This window comes from Ruditapes philippinarum, unplaced genomic scaffold, assembly GCF_026571515.1.
Source record: "Ruditapes philippinarum isolate M1 unplaced genomic scaffold, ASM2657151v2 ctg165_1_1_1_1, whole genome shotgun sequence".
In the NCBI taxonomy this organism is placed as follows: domain Eukaryota; kingdom Metazoa; phylum Mollusca; class Bivalvia; order Venerida; family Veneridae; genus Ruditapes; species Ruditapes philippinarum.
Genome location: NW_026859880.1, coordinates 338037 through 359907, shown reverse-complemented (window position 1 = coordinate 359907; position 21871 = coordinate 338037). Strand labels below are relative to the sequence as shown.

Here is a 21871-nt window from a genome sequence, read left to right as displayed (position 1 = left end):
TAGAGGTCCATGGCCCCTTATTCTATTGTTACGGAATGAACTCTATTGTTCTCTTTTGTTCTGTTTACAGTTAGATGGCCCCCTTTCCCTATTTGGTTGCTCGGACTGACAGACGGACAAGGCGGCGACTATATGCTCCCCCGAAATTTTTCGGGGAGCATAAAAACCTACTAAAATGTCGAACAATATGAAACTAGAAACTCTACAATTAATAAATAAATCCACACGAAAATACCAAGGTGCACAACTACACCTGCTAAAAACATTCCTGTCAAGTTTCATGACCCTAGGTTAAATACTTTTTGAGCTACGTGTGACACAAATTGAAAATTGCAAATTTTAACTAAGTCAAGGGAAATAATTATAACAAAAAAGAATAAATCCACAAGTGAAACTCCAAGTGCACAACTTCACATGCTGAGCAACATTCCTGTAAGGTTTCATGACTCTAGGTCAAATACTTTTTGAGTAATGTGCGACACAATTTGAAACCTGCAAATATTTGCTAAGTCAAGGGTAATAACTCTAAAAATACTAAATAAATCCACTCGAAAATACCTAGGTGCATGACTACACATGTTGATCAACATTCCTGTAAAGTTTCATGACTCTTAGTCAAACACTTTTTGAGCTACGTGCTACACAAAAAGAGGACAGAGGGACGGACTGAAGGATGGACTGATGGACGGACGGGTGGACAAAGGTACATCTAAATACCCACCCCCGCTAAAGTGGGGGCACAACAAAATTTTTGTCTACTGTTATATAAAAAATCCTGTAAACTTTGAACAAACTGTTCCAAATTTTGATCTAGGCTAATTCATCGCACAAATTCAGCATGTACTTTTAATATCAGAGACATATACTTACAGCAAATTTCTTGAGAGCAAAGCCAAGAGCTTCTATTGTCTCCATGTCTAAGTGATTGGTAGGTTCATCAAGGATGAAAAAGTTTGGACTGAAACAAACAAATATTATTTCATTTTCTTTTTGTTTAATCTGTAGCACAAAAAGGCAATATGCTGGGGCTGGGAACAGTTGCAGTTTCATGTTTATTATCTAAATTCATCAATGTAGCTTTATGAGGTTTAGAATAAGGAGGTGCCTCTCTGGCTGAGTGGTAAAGGTCATGGTCTTTAATCATTTGCCTCTCAGTGTTGTGGGTTTGATTTCTACTCAGGATTTGGGGATTTAATGTGGGATTCTGTCATATTTCATATCTAACTAGATTACAAGGTCAATGGTTCTACCAAGATGCTGTCTTGTGCCTGGAAAACTGCAATGCAAACCCAATATTGTCCCTCACAAACCAACAAGGACAATATTTGTTTTTTGGTTGGGTTTAACGGCGCACAAACATAGTAAAGGTCATATGGTGATGGGCACCTGACATTCCGTAAGTAGCTGGATACCTTCCTTACATGAAAGAATCCAAAGTCCATGGTGGGATTTGAACCAAGAGCGGAAAGGGGCAAGTGGTTTTAAGTCAACAACCTTAACCACTCGGCCACAGATGCCCCAACAAGCTATAATAAACCTGACAAAATTCATATTATTTAGTTAACTCGTCTTAATCGCTAAAAGCAGTCTTAAGTTTGACTATTCTGAGGTTATCAGTGGAACAGGTTTGACTGCCACAGGTTGTTTAACTTAAAGTATACAATATGTTAACTAAGCAAAGACTGACAGAGACACATGCGGTCTGAACACCAGATCAGACTGTACTTATCATAGCATTAGCTTTAATGATACAGTAAAAACATCTACAGAGCATCAACCCTCTTTACAGCAATAACGTCTTCACAACAAAAATATCATTCCTTTTTAAAAGTAAAACTTTACTATACATTTAACCTCTTTAAAGCAACACCTCACAATCTCAGCAACAATAAAAACTTTTTAGTGTCATGAAAGGTGTTACTCTGCCGAGGTTGTACTGTACACCAACTTACTTGGTCATACTCATGACTGCAAAAGCCACTCGGCTCTTCTGACCTCCAGAAAGACTAGTAACAGGTCGTGTAGCGAGCTCTCCGCTGACACCGTACTGTCCTAACACCCCTCTATATTGCTCAATAGTCTGACCTGTAAAATAACCAATTATAAAATTACATTTCAAAGCAGCTTGTCCTCAGATTTATGTTCAATTCAACTAAAATTATCAATTAGTTTAAGCTTAGGAAAAAAATGTCAATAAAACATTTATATCTAAAATAAAGAACTTTAAACAACAGCAATGACCTGAAATATGTCAAGATATGAAATATAGCCCTGTGTTCTCAAAATATAGCCCTGTGTTCTAAAGATATAGCCCTAACTATGTTAGGAAATAGGTAGTAATACAAAAATATATAGTATAAAAACAGTATAATAATGCAGTCTTTGATTATTCATCAGTCATTTATCATTTGACTTGTAAAGCATTAGGTGGATTGACAATACTAATACATTTACTCAACTCTCGAAACATTTTTTTTTATAATCTGTAAATCATCATGGAACAGCTTTTGTCTGCCGTGTCATTTTTGGATGGTAGACTTTTGCCCAGGTGGGTATTTGTCTTTCACACTTTAGAAATACCAACTTACGCGCAAAAACTTAACAAAAGTGTGAAGCCAACTTCAAGGTGAGTACAGTATCTGCCCCTTTCCTTCCAATAATCCGGCTTTAAATAAAAACTTCCCAAAGTTCTTGTTGATATGCAGGATGGCAATAGTGTATACTTTTGATTAGAGCAATGTCAGGGTTACAGGACTTATGATTATAAGGGGAGGTAAATATATCGAGAAATTAGTCTTATTTTTACCAGTATCCTAGAATCAATATTTAAATATACTCTTACCAGTATCCTAGCAACCATTTATTAAATATACTTTTACCAGTATCCAAGCAACCATTAATTATATATACTTTTACGGGTAACCAAGCATCAAATAATTAAATATACTTTTACCAGTATCCTAGCAACCATTAATTGAATATAATTTTTACAGTATCCTATCAACCAGTAATTAAATATACTTTTACGGATAACCAAGCAACCAATAATTTAATATACTTTTACCAGTATCCTAGCAACCAGTAATTAAATATATTTTTACCAGTAACCTAGCAACCGATGATTTAATATACTAGTATCCTAGCAACCAGTAATTAAATATATTTTTACCAGTAACCTAGCAACCAATAATTTAATATACTTTTACCAGTAACCTAGCAACCAATAATTTAATATACTTTTACCAGTATCCTAGCAACCAGTACTTTAATATACTTTTACCAGTAACCAAGCAACCGATGATTTAATATACTAGTATCCTTGCAACAAAATTTAAAATATACTTGTCCAAATTCTCTTTTTAAATGACTTCATAAATTCCAAATAAAGTGAGCCTGTTATTTCCATAATGATGAAGTAAAAAAACAACACTTATCTATATAATATTGCTAAAAGGCTGTTACATGCACATTAAAAATTTATAGTCACAAATAAATGTAATATGTAGTCTAAATACTCACAATTTTTCTAAAAGTTTTAATTTACTCTGTACTTGAGAAGCCCTATTTGCATTATAACTAAATCTGTCTATAAACACCTGAAAATTGGTATTATAAATTTACATTATCATAATAAATGTACATGCCATGTACTTTTTTTATTGCAAATGTGTTAGCTTATATACATAGGCCAAAATAGCTAAATCAAACACTTCTTGAAAGGCTGCTTGTTAAGGACAAGTGACCTTTATAAAAGGTTTAAGATACTGTAAAGTGTACAAATGGTTACTTACAATAAAATAAAAACTTAATTTATAAATCTGCAGCAGCCATGTTTATAGATAACATAAACTTCTTAACTGACCAATGAAAATATACATTTTAAAGACATATAAAGAGTACAGCATAAGATGGCAGTTCACTGTTAGCCTGCCAGCGACAACTGAGTCTACTCCTGCAACCATTGCAGACGAAGAGCAGAATGCACATCAATGCACTGTTTACTAGTATTCAGTCACTACATATTTTGAAGTCATCCTAAAAATGATGTATGGTTTTGCCCAGATTGAAATATGGACAAGTCTATTTAAGATATTTAGCAGATTAAGGTTTAAAATAAAATAAAACATCACTATAATTAATCTATAAACTTGTACCTGTATACATGTATGATCTCTATACTGTTTCTGTGCCCCGTATTCTTTCTTCTGATTTTTCATTCTTTCTTCTTTAGTTTTATCAAATTGATCATAATTTCCTTTATAAGTGTCCAGTCTTTTATCATGTAAATGCACAATTTCTGTACAAACTGAATTTAAAAAAGAACGGTCTTGTGATACCACTAATATCGTTGACAGCCAAGTCTGAAAGAAAACTAAATTTTGCCCGTAAATATTAATTTGCAAGAAAGAAAGATCAAAAGCATTAAAGAGTATTGAAGCAGTTTGTAAATGGATTTTCTGACTACCATTTTTTTTTATACAATATTCACTCTAAAACATAAACACAAAAAGATAATTAGCGAATAAGGCTACTTTCCATAAAAGAAAAAATAAGGAACATTACATTCAAAGGTACTAATTTACAGCAGCAATGTACATATCAAGGATTGACTGCTTAACTGTTGAAAGTCCTTCTTTGTTTTGAAAATATCTTTGCAGTTTTGCAGACAACCCTCGATATAGATAATATAAATACAATAATCATCCAATGAAAAACAATGTTACATAAAATCTATATTATAATGTTTTCTATATACCGACATTATAATTTTACCTGTAGATAATTTTCCAACCATATAATGGCTTTCATATCCAACATGTTTCTAGGTTCTGAAAAAAAGTTTGTGAAATTAAAGATTATTTTGTCCTTTAATTTCCTTAAAGTAATACTGAACTTAGCTTAAGGTCTTCAGCGTACCCGTTTATATATACTATGACATGACGTGAACGCTGAAGATAACCCCGTAGGGAAAGTCCACCAATAATCGTGCCAGGAATCTGACACGCTCGTATTTATTCATCGAACATGCCATGAAGTAAAGTAAAGCATACCTTGATAAAACTATATATAATCTGTTGATAAGCCAAGGATGGACAAATAAAAATCTTATTAGGAACATAAACTACCTAATAGTTTCCGACAGGTAAAAATTTCGGCACTTGGCCGCCATATTGCCAAAATGTTTGACCACGTGATTACGAGATTGACCTTTATGAACCCATGTGCCTCAAATATTATTATATATAACTTTTTTTAAAGATATTGAAAAAGGTGATTTACTGACTTTTATATTCAATAAAATCATATTAAAGTACTGAAAATTTATGAAAATAAATAAAAACATTATCTTGAATAAAAATATTGAAATCATGTCAACAAAATGTTCTAAATATAGTACACGACTCTATTCAAATCTGTTCCCGCGAATGACGTCATACGAGGTCTCGCGTGGCACCTGAATGTCATGGCCGACTGTAGTCGGCATAAATTGATGTTTTACAGTTAAATAGGCAATTTTAATGACGGTATAAATATTTTGATACTTTAATTGGTATAGAATGATATTAAAATAATTGTTTTATCGTAATATGCACAAGAATTGATTCGGTCAAGTGTATTTGCAAGTGAAAAACAAGAATAAATCAACTAATGTTATTCTGGTTAGGTTTCGTAACGGGTCTAATACAAAACTTTAATGCCGCATTGATGAAAAACAAAAATGTTAAAGAGCGGCTTATAAAGTTTTGGAAGCCAGAACTATACTGAACTTATTTCTAAAAATTTGTCTTTTTATCAACTATGCTAACAATAATACACTGACGACAAACAAAGGGTGCATGCCATTGATTTGAAAAACAAAAATCAATTATCCACAATGGGTTTTGTTTCTATTGCTAGATTAACACAGAGCTCCAGATAGCGTGCGTATAAGCGTAAAATACGCATAGAAAATCTAAAATACGCATCACTTTCAAAATTCGTGCGTCACAGTTACGCACAACAAAATGAAAATATGCTAGTATGTCAAAATTTATGCGTGAAAAAATAGAAGTGTAAACATTTGATATGTAGAAAGAAAATGTTTTGAGCATAAAAATACAATATATTTCCATTTTATTGCATTGAAAACTAAAAATTCTGTTGTCAACAACGCATGTTAAAAACGAAAGTAGCAGGAAATACAGAAGGGAGGTAACTCCCGTAGATCAACTTGCGAAATTAATGCCAGATAATCATCGTAGGAGTTAACACAGTATTAAGTTTGTTTAGGCATCTATTGACATGATTATGCCTCAATATAAACAAAAATATATTTTAATTTCTTCAACTTTTGTTGTTGGAACAAAATAACATGTTTTTCACCTGCAGTTTTGTACTCAATATTTTCGTACCCAGTCTACAGTTACGGACAATTTTCTCTCAGACCAATACTTTTTTTTAAGGAAAGATAAAAAAAATCTTGTTTCTGTTTCTTTAATTCTAATTTCAACTATAATTGTTCAAACTGGAGTACATGATAAGGTACATGCCAACAGAAATAAAGAAAGAAAAATATTGACTCCTAGAAAATAAAAAAAAATTCAGGGCTCCACTAGTGGAAGTTTTGGAGTCGTTTACTCCTTCATTTTGGCCTGTGACTTCCGAAAATCAATACTTTTCCTTCTTTACCTATATAATATGACTTCCAATATCAGAGATTTTGAAGTCTTTGACTTCCAAATTTTGAAAATGGAAGCTCTGATAATTTTGCTGTGTATCCTAAACTTGAGTTCCAGTATACTCTGGAAGTCTGACTTTACATGGCATGTTTTGAATTGTTTCACATTAAATCAGTATTTAATTTGTAAAGGTTTTTCTAAAAAAAGAAAATAAACAAACAAACAAAACAATAAGTTTAATTTGTTTATAAAAAATGCAAAATGCTTTTTTGACAGATTTTACCCCTTAAGTTTTTCAGAATTTGCATTTTACCCCTCACTCTAAATTTTGAGGGGTAAAAACCCCTTGGCCAAAAAAATTATCTGGAGCTCTGTTACATGTTTGCGAGATCAAATTGTCATAAAATTTGAAAACTCTGAATTTATCATCATTTTTATGGTTTTTAATAGAATAAGGTGACCACTAAAGTGTTAATGATCTAAATATGGACGGATGATAGAAGCCGGATATTCAGCTCAGGTGAGCTTAAAAGGTAATGCATTCATTCAAACAAGTATTTAGAAATCATTTTACATGTATTGTAATGCCCCACAGGTGCTAGTTGCATTGATTTGACCTAAAATGTGTTTGACCTTGTTATTTATACAATAAAATATCAATATATTAAAAAAAAAAATTTAAAAAAAATTTTTTTTTTTCACTGTTATATTATTATAGACAAGGTATGCAACATTCAGGTACGAAAATTATGGGTACGCCGGTTATCCGTGTTAAAATTTTTCACCGGGCGGTAATATCGTCGGATTTTTGCATGGAATCAATGCACAATATATTTTTCTATTACAATTTACTATTTACAGATCCCCAATTAACCGCTAGTTAATGTTATAAAGCCCGAAAGTAAGAAATCACCCAGGTCCGAAAGATGAGACCGTCATGACATGTACATTATTAGCTGGTATTTACGCTTGAAATACATCAACAAAGAGATCAAACGGGTCGAACACACATGCATACAACTGGATTTTACATACTTTTAAATGGTTTTATCCTCCACGAGTGGCACTAAGTCATATGTGCCCGTATTTTAAGATACATTCTACATGTATAAGGTAATTCTTAAATCGGAAGTGTTCTCCCACAACACGTGCTTGGTTCCCTGTTCCGCTCTTTGTCAATGTATGTGAAACGGAAACCGGAGAATACTTCCGGTAGGAATTACCTTCTAAAAATATCGTCTACATGTAGGATATTTCTTTAAATACAGGCTCATAGGACTAAGTTCGACTCGTGGAGGATAAAACAATTTAAAAGTATGTAAAATCCAGTTGTTTGCATGTGAGTTCGACCCGTTTGATCTCTTTGTTGATGTATTTAAAGCGTAAATACCAGCTTACAATGTACATGTCATGACGGTCTCATCTTTCGGACCTGGGTGATTTCTTACTTTCGGGCTTTATAACATTAACTAGCGGTTAATTGGGGATCTGTAAATAGTAAATTGTAATAGAAAAATATATTGTGCATTGATTCCATGCAAAAATCCGACGATATTACCGCCCGGTGAAAAATTTTAACACGGATAACCGGCGTACCCATAATTTTCGTACCTGAATGTTGCATACCTTGTCTATAATAATATAACAGTGAAAAAAATAATATTTTTTTTAATTTTTTTTTTTTAATATATTGATATTTTATTGTATAAATAACAAGGTCAAACACATTTTAGGTCAAATCAATGCAACTAGCACCTGTGTAATGCCCTAGAAATTTTACCTTTTGTGATTTCACTTGATTTCAGTCTTGTTTATTTCTACTTTCACTTTCATTTTGTGAAGCTTTTACTGGCGACAACACAATAAATCCTGTGGTGTCCTAATGAAACATACAGGACATCAACGTAAATCTACGTATTGTGCCAGCAATTTAATCCTTCCTGATTCTGGAAGATTTTCCCTAAATGTTATCCATGGTAGAATCCTGTGTTTATAATCTGTTTGTAATCGTGACTTCTGTCATAATAGTTAATTCCTTTATTTCACACTCAAGATGTTAAAGTTTGATTGTTTATGATGCAGCCTCATTTAATATGTAAATCTGCGTTATAAATCCATCTGAATTTAATTGTTAACACTGTTTATTTATGATAATTTGAAATGCACTTTTCCTTGTCGGCCATGTTGGACTATTACGTCTACTGCTATTACGTAGGCACTAGTGAATGCAAGGGATAGTTCTTTATCCCATAATTTGTTAACTAGAAAATGTAATGTTTTAATGTGATTATTCTTATTGTAAGTTTTGATGTATACATTTTGTTGATTAGGTGCCTATTTTTGGCGCAGAAGAGCTGTCAGACAGACAGGGATCAGACAGATAGACTACAAATAGATCTGGCCAGCAGGGAGCAGCTCACATCTAGAACAGTTTAAGGCTCACACTACCAAGCGCAGGAGCGTAACATTTTATGGTGGCAGCGGTGGGATCTACTGATTTCCAAGGGTAGATCCAGAGATTCGAACCTGTACTTGGTGCTACCAGAGAGATTTATTCATCACTTTCCGACAGTGACAGCATGGAAAGCCCTAGACCTGTCGACAGCGAGGGAGTGATATGTTTCAAGGATGGTCAGCAGACAGTAGGAGCGCAGACCAGGACGCTTGACTTTGAGACGGCCGACGAAATGTCTGATGTGGCTTCAGTGTTGAGTGATGTTTCAATACAGAAGAAAAGTGAACAAGAGAACACCAATGTGAATGCGGCAATAGAAATATCAGCTGTGATGAGTGGAGTAACAAGCGTATTGCGAGATGTGGTCAAGGAACTGCAAGAGCTGAAGCAGGCCCCTAACAGGCAAGCAAGTGTTGACGACTGCTCACAGCGACAAGATGCACGAGGATCCCGTGCGGAACAAGAAGCAGGGGTATCTTATGGAGTAGGAAGCAGGTATGATGTCCCAAGGAGAGCACCTATAGACTATGGGTATGGTGATCACTATGATCAGGCATATGTCAGAAGACCTTATGTCAATAGTCATAATAGTCATGCAATTAATGTAAAAATTCCTTCTTTTACAGGCAAAGAAGACTGGGCGACGTGAATAGCCCGTTTCGAAGCTGTTGCCTACAGGTATGACTGGGGACGAGAAGAGAGGTTAGACCAGCTTCTGCCTAGGATAGAGGGTCCAGCAAGTGAGTTCGTATTTACTCAACTACCTCCAGCTGTTATCCATAGCTATGATGAATTGAGGACTGAGCTTAACAGGCGCTATCGGAAGATAGAAACAGCACGGTCATTTAGTGTTAAATTCAGCAACAGGGAGCAAGGGATCGAAGAGACAGTTGAAGAGTTTGCGGCCGATCTTAAAAGATTGTACGACAAGGCGCATGGCTACAGGGATAGGAGGACAAGAGACGAGGATCTGGTCAGAAGATTCCTTGATGGGCTTAGAGACGAAGAGATGAAATTTTTAATAGAATATCATAAAGAGCCTTCAAATATTGATGAGGCAGTTTTTCATGCAGTCAACTTAATACAAACTAGGGATGCCTCAAGACATGAGAGACGAAACCGACATGCGGAACAGTTATATCAAATATTTGAACCAGACCTATTGCAACATGGAAGCGTTAGGACGATGTCAGCATACCAGAACATGGAAGACAACAAGAATGAGGAGAAAAATCATGGGTTGAAGGTGCTGGACCAAATCCTCGAGAGGCTATCTAAGCTAGAGAAGGCCGAAGAATCTGAGAAGACAGAATCAAGCAAAAGGTCAGGTAAAAGAGAAGTTGAATGCTTCAGCTGTCATGAAATTGGTCACTTTGCAAGGGATTGTCAGAAAAGGCGATCTAATGACATAAGGCATGTCAATATTACAGACAATGACAAACAGGAGCCTTTAAACTTAATGGGACCAGCTCTTGGGGCCAAAGAGAGGTCCAACTAAATCAATGTAGACAGGCCAAAGAAAACATATCAGATATACAAGATGTAAAGGGATGCAGAACAATTGGCAGGAAATCATCAGCATTAGGATCTGAGGGCTGCACGAATGGTTGTGTCAATGAAAAACCTTTATTATTTACAGTGAGCACTGGGGTATCAAAAACTATTCTTTCATCTAGGGTGATGGAAAGATTGAGTAATGATAAGTGCCTCCACTTGGAAAAAAATTGTTGTCCAAGCAGAGTCAGGGACTCTAATGTTGGAAACAATAGAATGCAAAAGGTTGTTATTCAGTTAGGGAAGCTGAAAATGGTAAGGGACATAGCCGTTGCAGATATTGAAGAGGATGGTATCCTTGGCAGAGACATCCTCGTTGCTGATGAGTTAGGTCCTGCCGAACTGCTACTTAGTAAAGGTGTAATGGTACTTGGTGGTACAGAAATACCTTGTGACCAGACTATGGGGTCATGTGAAAAATATATGCTTTCAGTTATGGGCACTGTAAGCATTTGTGAAAGCTCAGCGGATTTAGTAGATGAATACCTTGGCAAAGTAGGTACACAGTCTAGCGATAAATTGCCAGTAGAACAATATCACCAATTGCTTATTCAAGCAAATGCCAATTTCTCAAAGGATATAAGCACATCTGCAAACTTAAACATTAACTTAATTGATCAACCTGCATCAAACATTGATATATTAAGCAACACTGAGGGGGGAACAGAAACTTCAACTAGGAAGAGACCCAAATGTGAATGTTGCTCAGGAGGAACAAGTACAGACGACAATTGAGATTGACGTTTTACACCCTAAAAAGATGTCAAGTAGACGCAAACAATCTTCTAAGGATGGTATTAAAAGTAATGTAATGTTTGGGACTATTGGCACTAGTGGCAAAGCAAAGCTATCAAACACTAGTTTTCCAGCAAGGTCTAGAAGGAATTGCAATTGCGTGAAAGCTACACATATTAGAAAAGTCCCAAATCAGCGCATTTTGATATTAAAACACATGCACAGGAAGCATTGCTTCTTTGGCAAGAATGCTCCTCTAAATTTTCAATTGTTGTGCATGGCTTGTAAACAGAAGCTTTGTAATGTAGGGAGGGAAAACATCACCTTTGATCCTGGCGGCGAAGCGCTTCGAACACTGAGGATGAGCAGAGGATCTATGAGCAGGATGAGCAGACAATCAATGAGCAGGATGAGCAGACAATCAATGAGCAGCTGATCTATGAGCAGGATGACCAGACAATGAGCAGGATGAGCAGATGATCTATGAGCAGATGATCTATGAGCAGGATGAGCAGATGATCTATGAGCAGGATGAGCAGACAATCAATGAGCAGGATGAGCAGACTATGAGCAGGATGAGCAAACTATCGATGAACAGAATGAGAAGACAGTTGACAAACATATGTGGTTACAAAATTTATTATTAAAATATGAAATGCATGTTTAATTGTTAAGACCTTAAGTCAAACTAATTTGTTGATGTTTGAGAAGTCTGTAAAATTTCTGTGCATTAGGCATCTGTTGAATTTACATTTTAAGGTACTCATCAATGTTTGCATTAATGTAAATAATTAACTTTAAAAATATTTATTGTCATATGTGAAAAATGTATATATGGCAACAGGAGTTTTGCCATGGAAAACCGGGGGGTAATGTAATGCCCTAGAAATTTTACCTTTTGTGATTTCACTTGATTTCAGTCTTGTTTATTTCTACTTTCACTTTCATTTTGTGAAGCTTTTACTGGCGACAACACAGTAAATCCTGTGGTGTCCTAATGAAACATACAGGACATCAACGTAAATCTACGTATTGTGCCAGCAATTTAATCCTTCCTGATTCTGGAAGATTTTCCCTAAATGTTATCCATGGTAGAATCCTGTGTTTATAATCTGTTTTCGTGACTTCTGTCATAATAGTTAATTCCTTTATTTCACACTCAAGATGTTAAAGTTTGATTGTTTATGATGCAGCCTCATTTAATATGTAAATCTGCGTTATAAATCCATCTGAATTTAATTGTTAACACTGTTTATTTATGATAATTTGAAATGCACTTTTCCTTGTCGACCATGTTGGACTATTACGTCTACTGCTATTAGGGGGCAGGGGACATATTCGAATGATGGCCCCGGTCAAATTTTTTAATAACTCAGACATGGTGTTTTGAAGGTACTGATAACTTCTGATATTTCTCTGTCATTGTAATTCTTTCTTGTTTGTGTGTAGGAAATGAGATATATTTTTGGGTTTTTACCCGAAACTAAGCATTTTGGTAGCTTTGTATGTATTTCTGACTCTCCGAATGGAGGTGAAAAAAGTTAAAAAATCAAGCTTTGACAGTTGGCGCCAAACAAGTAAGAAATTTCAGATAAATTTTGTGAAAAATCTAAACGTATGACAGACACTTTATTTGTCATTTCTGAAAATGCCATAGCTTGCACTGCGTGTTACTGATATTTTTAAAGGAATCGGGCGGATTCTGGAGTATGCTGCACCTTCATGAAGATTGCCTATATTGGTACATTTTAGGTGTGATTTTGGCTGGGTGGGGGTAAATATAAATTGCTGTCAGTCATTTTTTGAAGGAGCAATGCATGCAAACTATTATTTTCTTCAATGTATGTCATATATCATTGAATAATGCTGTGCAACTGGTTATCTGCCTGTGAAACAGATTTTGAAATATTTGGAATTGTGTTTCTGGACACACTGAAATACAAAATTTTTCATTTTTAGGTCCCCTGCCCCCTTACGTAGGCACTAGTGAATGCAAGGGATAGTTCTTTATCCCATAATTTGTTAACTAGAAAATGTAATGTTTTAATGTGATTATTCTTATTGTAAGTTTTGATGTATACATTTTGTTGATTAGGTGCCTATTTTTGGCGCAGAAGATATCCCACAAAATTATTGTGGAGCCCACAGAAAAAGCTGTGGAGCGTTCCTCCCACAAGAAAATCTGTGGGACGTCCTTCCACGAGAAAAACTGTGGAGCCCACAAAAATAGCTGTGGAGCGTTCTTTCCACAAAGTTGTGGAATGTGTGGGGACTGTGGCATATAAATAGCCAGCTTTCCTTCAGTCGGGAGCTTCAACATCCAAAATTTACTTTGTGCACCGTTTTGGTTTTTTCTTTAAAATTCTCAATACTTTGGCATTTATTCGAAATTATTCTTGTGCACAACGTTTTATTAATTTACCTTTGGGATTTTACTATTTTTATCACATAATTGGACATTTATTTTTGTGAAGTTCAAGTTTTATTTTGATTAGAAACATTATTGAGGGAACTTGAGATTGTAACTTAAAACAGTATTTTTATGAACGATCTTTTTGACATGATAGCAACTTACAGTTAATTTATATATTGGCTTATTTAAGCTGTTTAATAAACTTTAGAAACTTTAAGAAGTATTTTGTAATTTTTCCCTCCTTAATTATTTTAACGTTGAAGTTCAAAACTTTGTGCGTGCTCAGTGGCAGTCAACTATCAGCAGCAGACGACGTGAAATCACGGAGAGAGCAGCAAGAAAAGATAGTTGCTGTCTACATCAAGCAAAGTTAGTCACGGAGAAGCAGTCAAAACGGATAGCTGCGGCATACTACAGCAGAATAAGGGTGCATAACTTCACGGTGAGCAGACTAACAAACAGTACGGGGCAGCATAGAGTTGCAGTCTACAGAGGAGCTATCAGACAGACAGGGATCAGACAGATAGACTACAAATAGATCTGGCCAGCAGGGAGCAGCTCACATCTAGAACAGTTTAAGGCTCACACTACCAAGCGCAGGAGCGTAACAGTATGGTGATACTGAATGTGTTCTATGCCAAATAGAAGTTTTTTTTATCTATAAAAATCATCATAGAGTAAAGACGTTGAAATACAAGGTATATTATAATAGATAATATCATAAAAGATAAACAAACTTACCATCAAGTAAATGAAGATCTGGTCTGAAATCATGAAAAACAGAGCTGAAAATTACATTTCAGAATAATGTTTACTGTACCTGTTTATGTGCTTATTTTCTGATAATATTTCCTTTATAATCTACTGTTATTCTTATTTAAATACTTAGAACAAATTAGGAATTTACTAAACATATTCATTCGCAAAGGGGAATTAATGTTGGTCAAATTTCTATCTTTTATTAGGGCCATCATTCATGAATTTTTCACTGGCTTACATCTTCCACTATAAAAGTTTTTCAAAAGTTATAATAGTTAAATTTTATGATTTTATGCTTAAACAAAATAACAGATTAATATATATTTTCTGATAAACAACTTCTTTATTTCTTTATTTATCTATTCAACAAGCTTAATAAGAACTTATAGACCTTTCAATCTTGGCAAAACCATTCATCATTTTAAAGAAAATTTTCAAACTACATGTATGTACCAAAGTAGTAAACAAAGAAATATCGATATAGTTCAGTTGTCCATATGCCGGTAGATTATGAAAGTCCCTTGTTAAACGATCGATAGGATTCTATTTTAAATACAACTAAAAAAAAAGGTATTTATGATCGTTAAATTTGTATTTAATATTGTGTTTAACAGTTTAATCCATGTAGTATACTGTAATTATGTTATAAATTTCAAAATAGTAAAAATTTATAAGATACCTTAAGTTAAATTTTACTGTGTTAAATTTTTTTTAGAGAGTATTCAAGACCTCTGGATTTATACATTAATTTGTAGGTTGGTATGAAGCAATTACAGACCTCTTCAATTCAATTTTAGAGCTCTTAAATGCACCTTATTGTTTATATATTCAGAGTACTTGAATAATTATATGATGTGAGATTGTTTGAAACAACTAAATTCAGTATGAGGAACTCTGACAGGTTAATGAAACCTAGATATGTTCAATATGATTAAGAACCTAACTAATATGATATCATCCTGGAGATAAGTCACAGGCGTCATATCAATGAAATATCATAATCAGCAAAAGACATCTCAAAATATAAATATTTACTTATACCAAGGTATTCAATTAACAGCTCATTTTCCAGTGCAAAATTACATATCTCTTAGGTCAGTTAGATAGAATAATTGTTATTTCCAACTTTAATTCTGAAGAAAGCAAATAAAACTTATGAATTATATATATACATATATCGGAAGAAACAAAAAACAGTACATATACCACAGATATACAATTTGTATTCAATTTCAGAATGTTTAGTGCGCCAGATTATACACAGTTTGTGTCAACAAGGTTGTCTGAGGTTCTTACTGATATAGGTGTTGATGAGGAAATGGTCCTGCAGAGAAGAAGAACACACATGTTAATGGAGTCAATGTATAAAGCATCATTTTTGTTGCGTGGTCAACATCGTCCAATATATTTATTTGGCAGCCAATCTGAAGGTACAACTACACCAGGCCTTATGTCGGACTTGGACAGAGTTTTTGTTGTAAATGAATATCATGTTATACAAGATTTGAGTGACTGGCAACCTGGTCTAAGAAATCTATTGATGATCCAAGATAGTTCTGTATCAGCTGGTTACTGTTAACTTCAGTGTGTCAGATCTGATGTCCCTGTTCCAGAGATCGGAGAGTCTGATCATTACCTTTTTAAAGACAGAGAAGGAAGATTATTTGTAAAGAACACCATTGTATCCAAGTCTGAAAATGTATTTGGTAAAGGTGCAAGACGTGGTCCAGCTATTGTTATACAGGATGAGCCTGGATACCTGGATACGGACATTGTTAGTGCTTTTCCTTGCACATCATGGCCTCGCCAAGCAAGATCTTGGTTGGACAACGTAGGTGTAGGGCAATGGCCTTCTGCGGAAATGAAGCGAAGTTGTAGTATTGCTGCATGTTTTGTTGTTGCCTGGGGTGCAGAGGAAGTAAAAACCAAGAACTTGAATAGAGAATATCAACATCTTTAGCAGAGAGAAAATTGATGTTCCATCTGAACATTACACACATTCGTTGCTTAGTCTTAATGAAAATGCTGGTGATATCAATCGAGTATTTTAAGATGTGATTTCAAGTGACATGTGTAAAACGGGTTTGTTTCATTGCATAACAAACACATCTCCTAAAATCTGGAGTGAAAATAACTTACTGAGGTGTTTGTCATTGTGTTTACTTGGTCTGTATTGATGCAGATTGTCCGCATTACATCATAGGAAAGATCTCACATCTTGTGAAACTATGTTTGCTAGAAATTCTCAAATATATTATCAACAGCAAAGGGGAAGTACTGCTTGGCATTAATTACGGATGATTATTAGTATAAGACTGAGTAAAAAATTTTTCCGTAAATTTTTCTTCTACTCAAAACAAGTGAAAATTATCTTAGGAAAGCTTTGTGTGACTTAATCTGGTCTTATTCACAGTTGCATTTAAATGAGTGGAAAATAGAGATTTCTACCAAAAGTAATGAAAGAAGCAAATTCTTTACATTTAAAAGAAACATTGTTGAAACTTTTTAAGTTGCCAGTGTCAAGATCTTGATAAGGAGAGTCGCCACTAACATCTTTTCACGATGGTTTTCAGGTTCTATTCTAGGATTTGTGCTCTGGTTCCCAGTTATTCATTCAGCAAGATGTTTATCAAAAGATCGCTGTTGGGCATTGATCCTATCTTGGTCAAACGACAGATGCTACAATGTACTAAACTTAAACTCGCCTCCATGTTATATTGTGCAAAAAACTTTCCGAAAGCTGAATTTGCTGTAAGAGGTATTGAGGGAGACTATGATAAAAACATTGTTGAAACTGTCTGTTCTTGTTATGTTTACAAAAAGGCACCAAGAAGACAAGCAAGGTTTGATGCTGTGTCGCACAGACAAAAATGAGGACGCCATACATTCAGTTGCTGCATCGTGTGTTCAGTTCTTACCGTGTGAAATATATAGTGCACCAAAAGAGCTCCAATATGAAATGTTTCGATCTACAAGGGAAGACAACTGTTTCAAAACACCAGAAGACTACTGGATGAACTGGGCCGTTGTGGATTCACTTCCTTACCTCTACTTTCTGCAATATAAGGTATACAGTAATCTAGGACAACAAGAAAATAGGAGACAAGCACTTACTAATCTTGCCGACACTATAGGCAAGGAACCAAACCTTGGGCACAAGGAAACAGCATTGAATCTTATCGGACAGTGTATGGAAGATGAAGGTAGAGCTCATAGTGCTTTACAGTTTTATTTGTTATCTCTTAAGTTCAGAGAGAAAAACAATGCTGCAAAGATTCATATCTGCAGACTTTAAGCTACATTAATCAATACAAAGACCAAAATTTAAAGTTATTTCAAATACATATAAATTACAAATTTCATATCATGTCCTGGAAAGAAAGTGTTTTAACTAATTTAACACTTCTTTATGCATTGTAGAACACTCATGCTTTTGTGGCTGAAAATATTGACAAGACTGTCTTGATACTGACACATAACAAAAATCATTCACAAATTCGAAAAACCAAGCTTTTTTTTATATTTTTCTGTATTTTCTGTATATTCCAGATGTTAGCTCTGGCAAATTTGCCTAAATGGCATTAAATAGCGATTAGATATGGTTTTTTTTGCCCTTTTCCGTTTAAAATTTAAGCTTTTTTGACGTTTTCCGGTATTTTTCAGCTTTAAATGAAATAAAACAATTACTTTTAAAAAAGGGTTCAAAAGCATTGTATAAATAATTCCATGCAAAAATATATGTAGGTACAGAAGACAAGACTGCCAAAATCATCACAGATGAATTCCTTACCATATTCTATCTTATTAAAGGACTGTCAAATGGATACATTTTAATAATAAAGTTTGATTACATTTACTTGTTTGAAATAACATAAACCCTGTATGTTTTTATCACAGTAGTTTAATATTCGTGAAATTTTCATAGATATCTATATCTCTGTTTGTGCCAACATTAAATGTCTTTGCGAATATACCAACTATAGAATAAATGTGAAATATTGTACACTTTTAAAGTTTCCAGGAATACAGTATTCAGAAAATATACTTATCATGCAAGAAATGAACATCAAAGGCAGGTCTTGCAGTGATTTTTCACTTTATACATCAAAGGCTTAGCAATTGAAATTTTCTTCAAAATCGTGCAGTTCTGCCAATGCTCTGAGCTTTATTACTTCCCAGATTAGTAATTCTTCCCAAAAATTGAGAAGCTATTGCCTCTTCCTAATTGAGAAAAACCACTGCACTGTCAAGAATGATTGCTTGAGTAAGGATATTTATTTTTGATATTTATGATAGTGAAGTTTTGGAGGTAGTTGAGAGGACACTCTTTCTTTAATATATAGTAAGGATATTGTTGAGAGGACACTCTTACTTTAATATATACAATGTAGTTAGGTTATTGTTTAACACTATCCACTGTGTTTATTGTCAAATTTTGCAAGCGCTTTACAAAGTTGTAAACAATTGAACGATAGAGTGATCGTAAAAATCAAGTGCCGCTATAAATTTCATGGCACATCGGTGAGATTAATTTTGGAGTTATAAGGCACAGTGGGAGCGTGGTGCTTGAAGCGCCTGGGGAAAGGCCTGCTGTTAGTAGAGAATTTAGACTAGGTGTTTGGATTAGGATTAGTTCACTAATGACTATTCCTGTCTTACTCCAAACGTAATCTTTGTATTTGAAGATTTTTTCTATAATTTTTTATGAACTAACGTATGCATGTATGCAGGGGGACAATTATAATTAACAAAATAAATTTGTAGCCCTATTGGCTGAACAAAGGGAAAGAACAACAAGGAAAAATACTTGCTTGTAAAAAATTTATTTTTCTTCATCACAGAATAAACATATATTTTGTCACATAGTTTTACTATGCAAGGCATGATCAATATCAAGTTATTACTTTTATCATGTAATATGTTTGTTTCAATGTAAAGTTTCAGGTTTCATGTAAAATTCAAGAATCAACAAAAGGTACAACCAACTTAGTAAGCAAGACATAGTTATTGAACATTTATAGACAAACTTCTCAAAATTGTTAATCTTGTAATCTATACTGAATTAAAACTAGAAATGTGTCCATAGGACACGGATGCCCCCACATGCCACTGTTCTGTCAATCTTATGACTCTAGGTCAAATATTTTTTGGACTACGTGTGCAACAAGTTGAAAACTAAAAATCAACAAAGGGCCATAATTCTGTTAAATTTGGTCGCAGCAAAAATTCCTTCCTTTAATACCATCTACACATTAAGGTTGTTCATCTCTGTAAGTTTAAGCAAAATCTGCCATCCGGTTTAGGAGGAGTTGCGTTCACAAGATTTCGGGACGTACAGACGGACTGACGGACGGACAAGTGCAACGCTATATGCTCCCACATTGTGGGGGCATAAAAAGATAACTTATTATTTGTTGCTCATTGAATAATAATTCAACATTTCCTTCTGACAGCTGTTGCTGAATATTGTATCCCCTTGGTTTGATAAGATAACTTAATCCAGTAGGGGCATTGACTGTTAAAAGAAAACCACAGAGAAGTCATTACTCTGTATTAATGTGTTTAACCTATAAAGATATCCCATAAAAAGCATTTCTTACACCAAGTGTTGGTTCAAACTTTATATTATATTTTCATTGCAAAACTTCAAAAACTTTATGGTAACTAGGCATTTTTGGAATGAAATGGAAACTTTTTGCTGGAATCCAATATTTTCATAAAGGATTCATAGTTTGGCTGGAAGCCAATATTTTTATAAGAAATGCCTCTTGAAAAAAAAAATAAAAGAAGCATATAAAAAAGAACATTAATGTGTTACTGTTCTGAAGCTCATGTCTTAAATTCAACAGCTCTAAGATAAATTCATTAGGTACTTGGTAGATAAAGTTAACAAACCCACTCAAAATCAACTAACTAAACATTTTTATAATTTCCAACATGATACTGAATAAATTTAAAATAATTTACACTTTTGACATACACTTTCATAAAACAGACATTTGTATGAATGCTATAGTAACAATAATGTATTATCATATTACTGCAGAATGCAAACCTTTACCAATAACTTTGGTGTTTCCAAGTTTCTGTTACGCCTGAAGTAATCAAGGAGGCCATCAGGGCCGGCAAAATCTAAGTTTGACTTACTTGTCTGTTTTTTCTCTATCATTTTTATTTGTTTGGGTCGTCAGACCAAACAAATAATGGTAGCGAAATGTCAGACTCTAATGCTGTTAATTGCAAGTGCCGAAAGTAGTCCCCTTTTTTGAAACGGTTACTTCCCTTTATATGTTACACATAGGCCGAAAAAATTTAGGGGAGATCACTGCGTAAATATGGTCACATGACAGGCGGATTAAATTTCAAGCAAAATAATTCCCGAATGGTCGAATATTTCTAATATTGTTTTATTCTTTATAGATATACATGCTTATGGTAAGCGCCATGATTATTTACACAAGTGTTATATAACAGTTAGCGTCGTTACAAACCCTAACTAGAATAATATGGTTTTCTTCAGGCCATTAACTATAAATTCACCGTGGCCGAGTGGTTTACACGCTCGCTTAGGAAGTGAGAGGTCTGGAGTTCAAATCCAAGTTAAGGCAAATCTTTTTTTTTCAAATTGTTTAGGTCAAATAAACATTACATGGATCGAATATCAGTGTTGCAATTAGTCTTATAGCCAATCTACTATAATTAAAACGCTGGAAAGTATTGGTGGCACTATACAAAAACAAATTGTTTTATAATCTCACAACCTTCACCTTTCTGACATTTTGAGACCCAAACAAATTCAGCGCCTTCTGTGCTTTGATTTTTCTTGTCCATATGATATTTGTAAAGTATATTCTTGATACACACAGGCTGGTGGACAACCTTGTCAGTATGGACAATTAATTTTGCCGCCCAAGGCCATGATTGCTAACCTAAGTGATCACTGGCAATCCTGTTGAGTGTTCTGGTGAACACAATGGACAACTTTATGATGAAAAGTGGAAAAAAATCATTCATTTGATATAAACAGTGTAACTACAAATCATAAAATGACTTATTTGAAAATAAACAAATTAAATTTTTTACCCCAAAATTTTTTTTTAAACTAAGTTTAGTGAAACAAAATGAACCAAACTTTATGCTTTTTTTTCATTAGGAAGAAAAAATAGTAATTTTTTATGAGATTTTTTAAAAATTTTTTTTTTCCCCTTAACCCCAATTAGTGACCCTTAAATTTTTGATTTCCCAAAACAAAATGTATGAATTTTATCTGTTTTTGAATATAAAAAAAAAAAATAA

General features: G+C 34.2%; 1 protein-coding gene across 1 annotated transcript in view; it reads right to left on the bottom strand.

Moving 5' to 3' along the window:
* LOC132758186 (ATP-binding cassette sub-family F member 3-like) overlaps positions 1 to 4824 on the bottom strand; it is a 74019-nt gene extending 69195 nt beyond the window's left edge. The window contains exon 1 of the mRNA XM_060749742.1: positions 4774 to 4824. Within this exon, the coding sequence (XP_060605725.1) occupies positions 4774 to 4818 (45 nt within the window). The 5' untranslated portion in view covers positions 4819 to 4824. The remainder of the gene's footprint in view (positions 1 to 4773) is intronic.
* Between the last annotated feature and the right edge of the window lie 17047 nt (positions 4825 to 21871).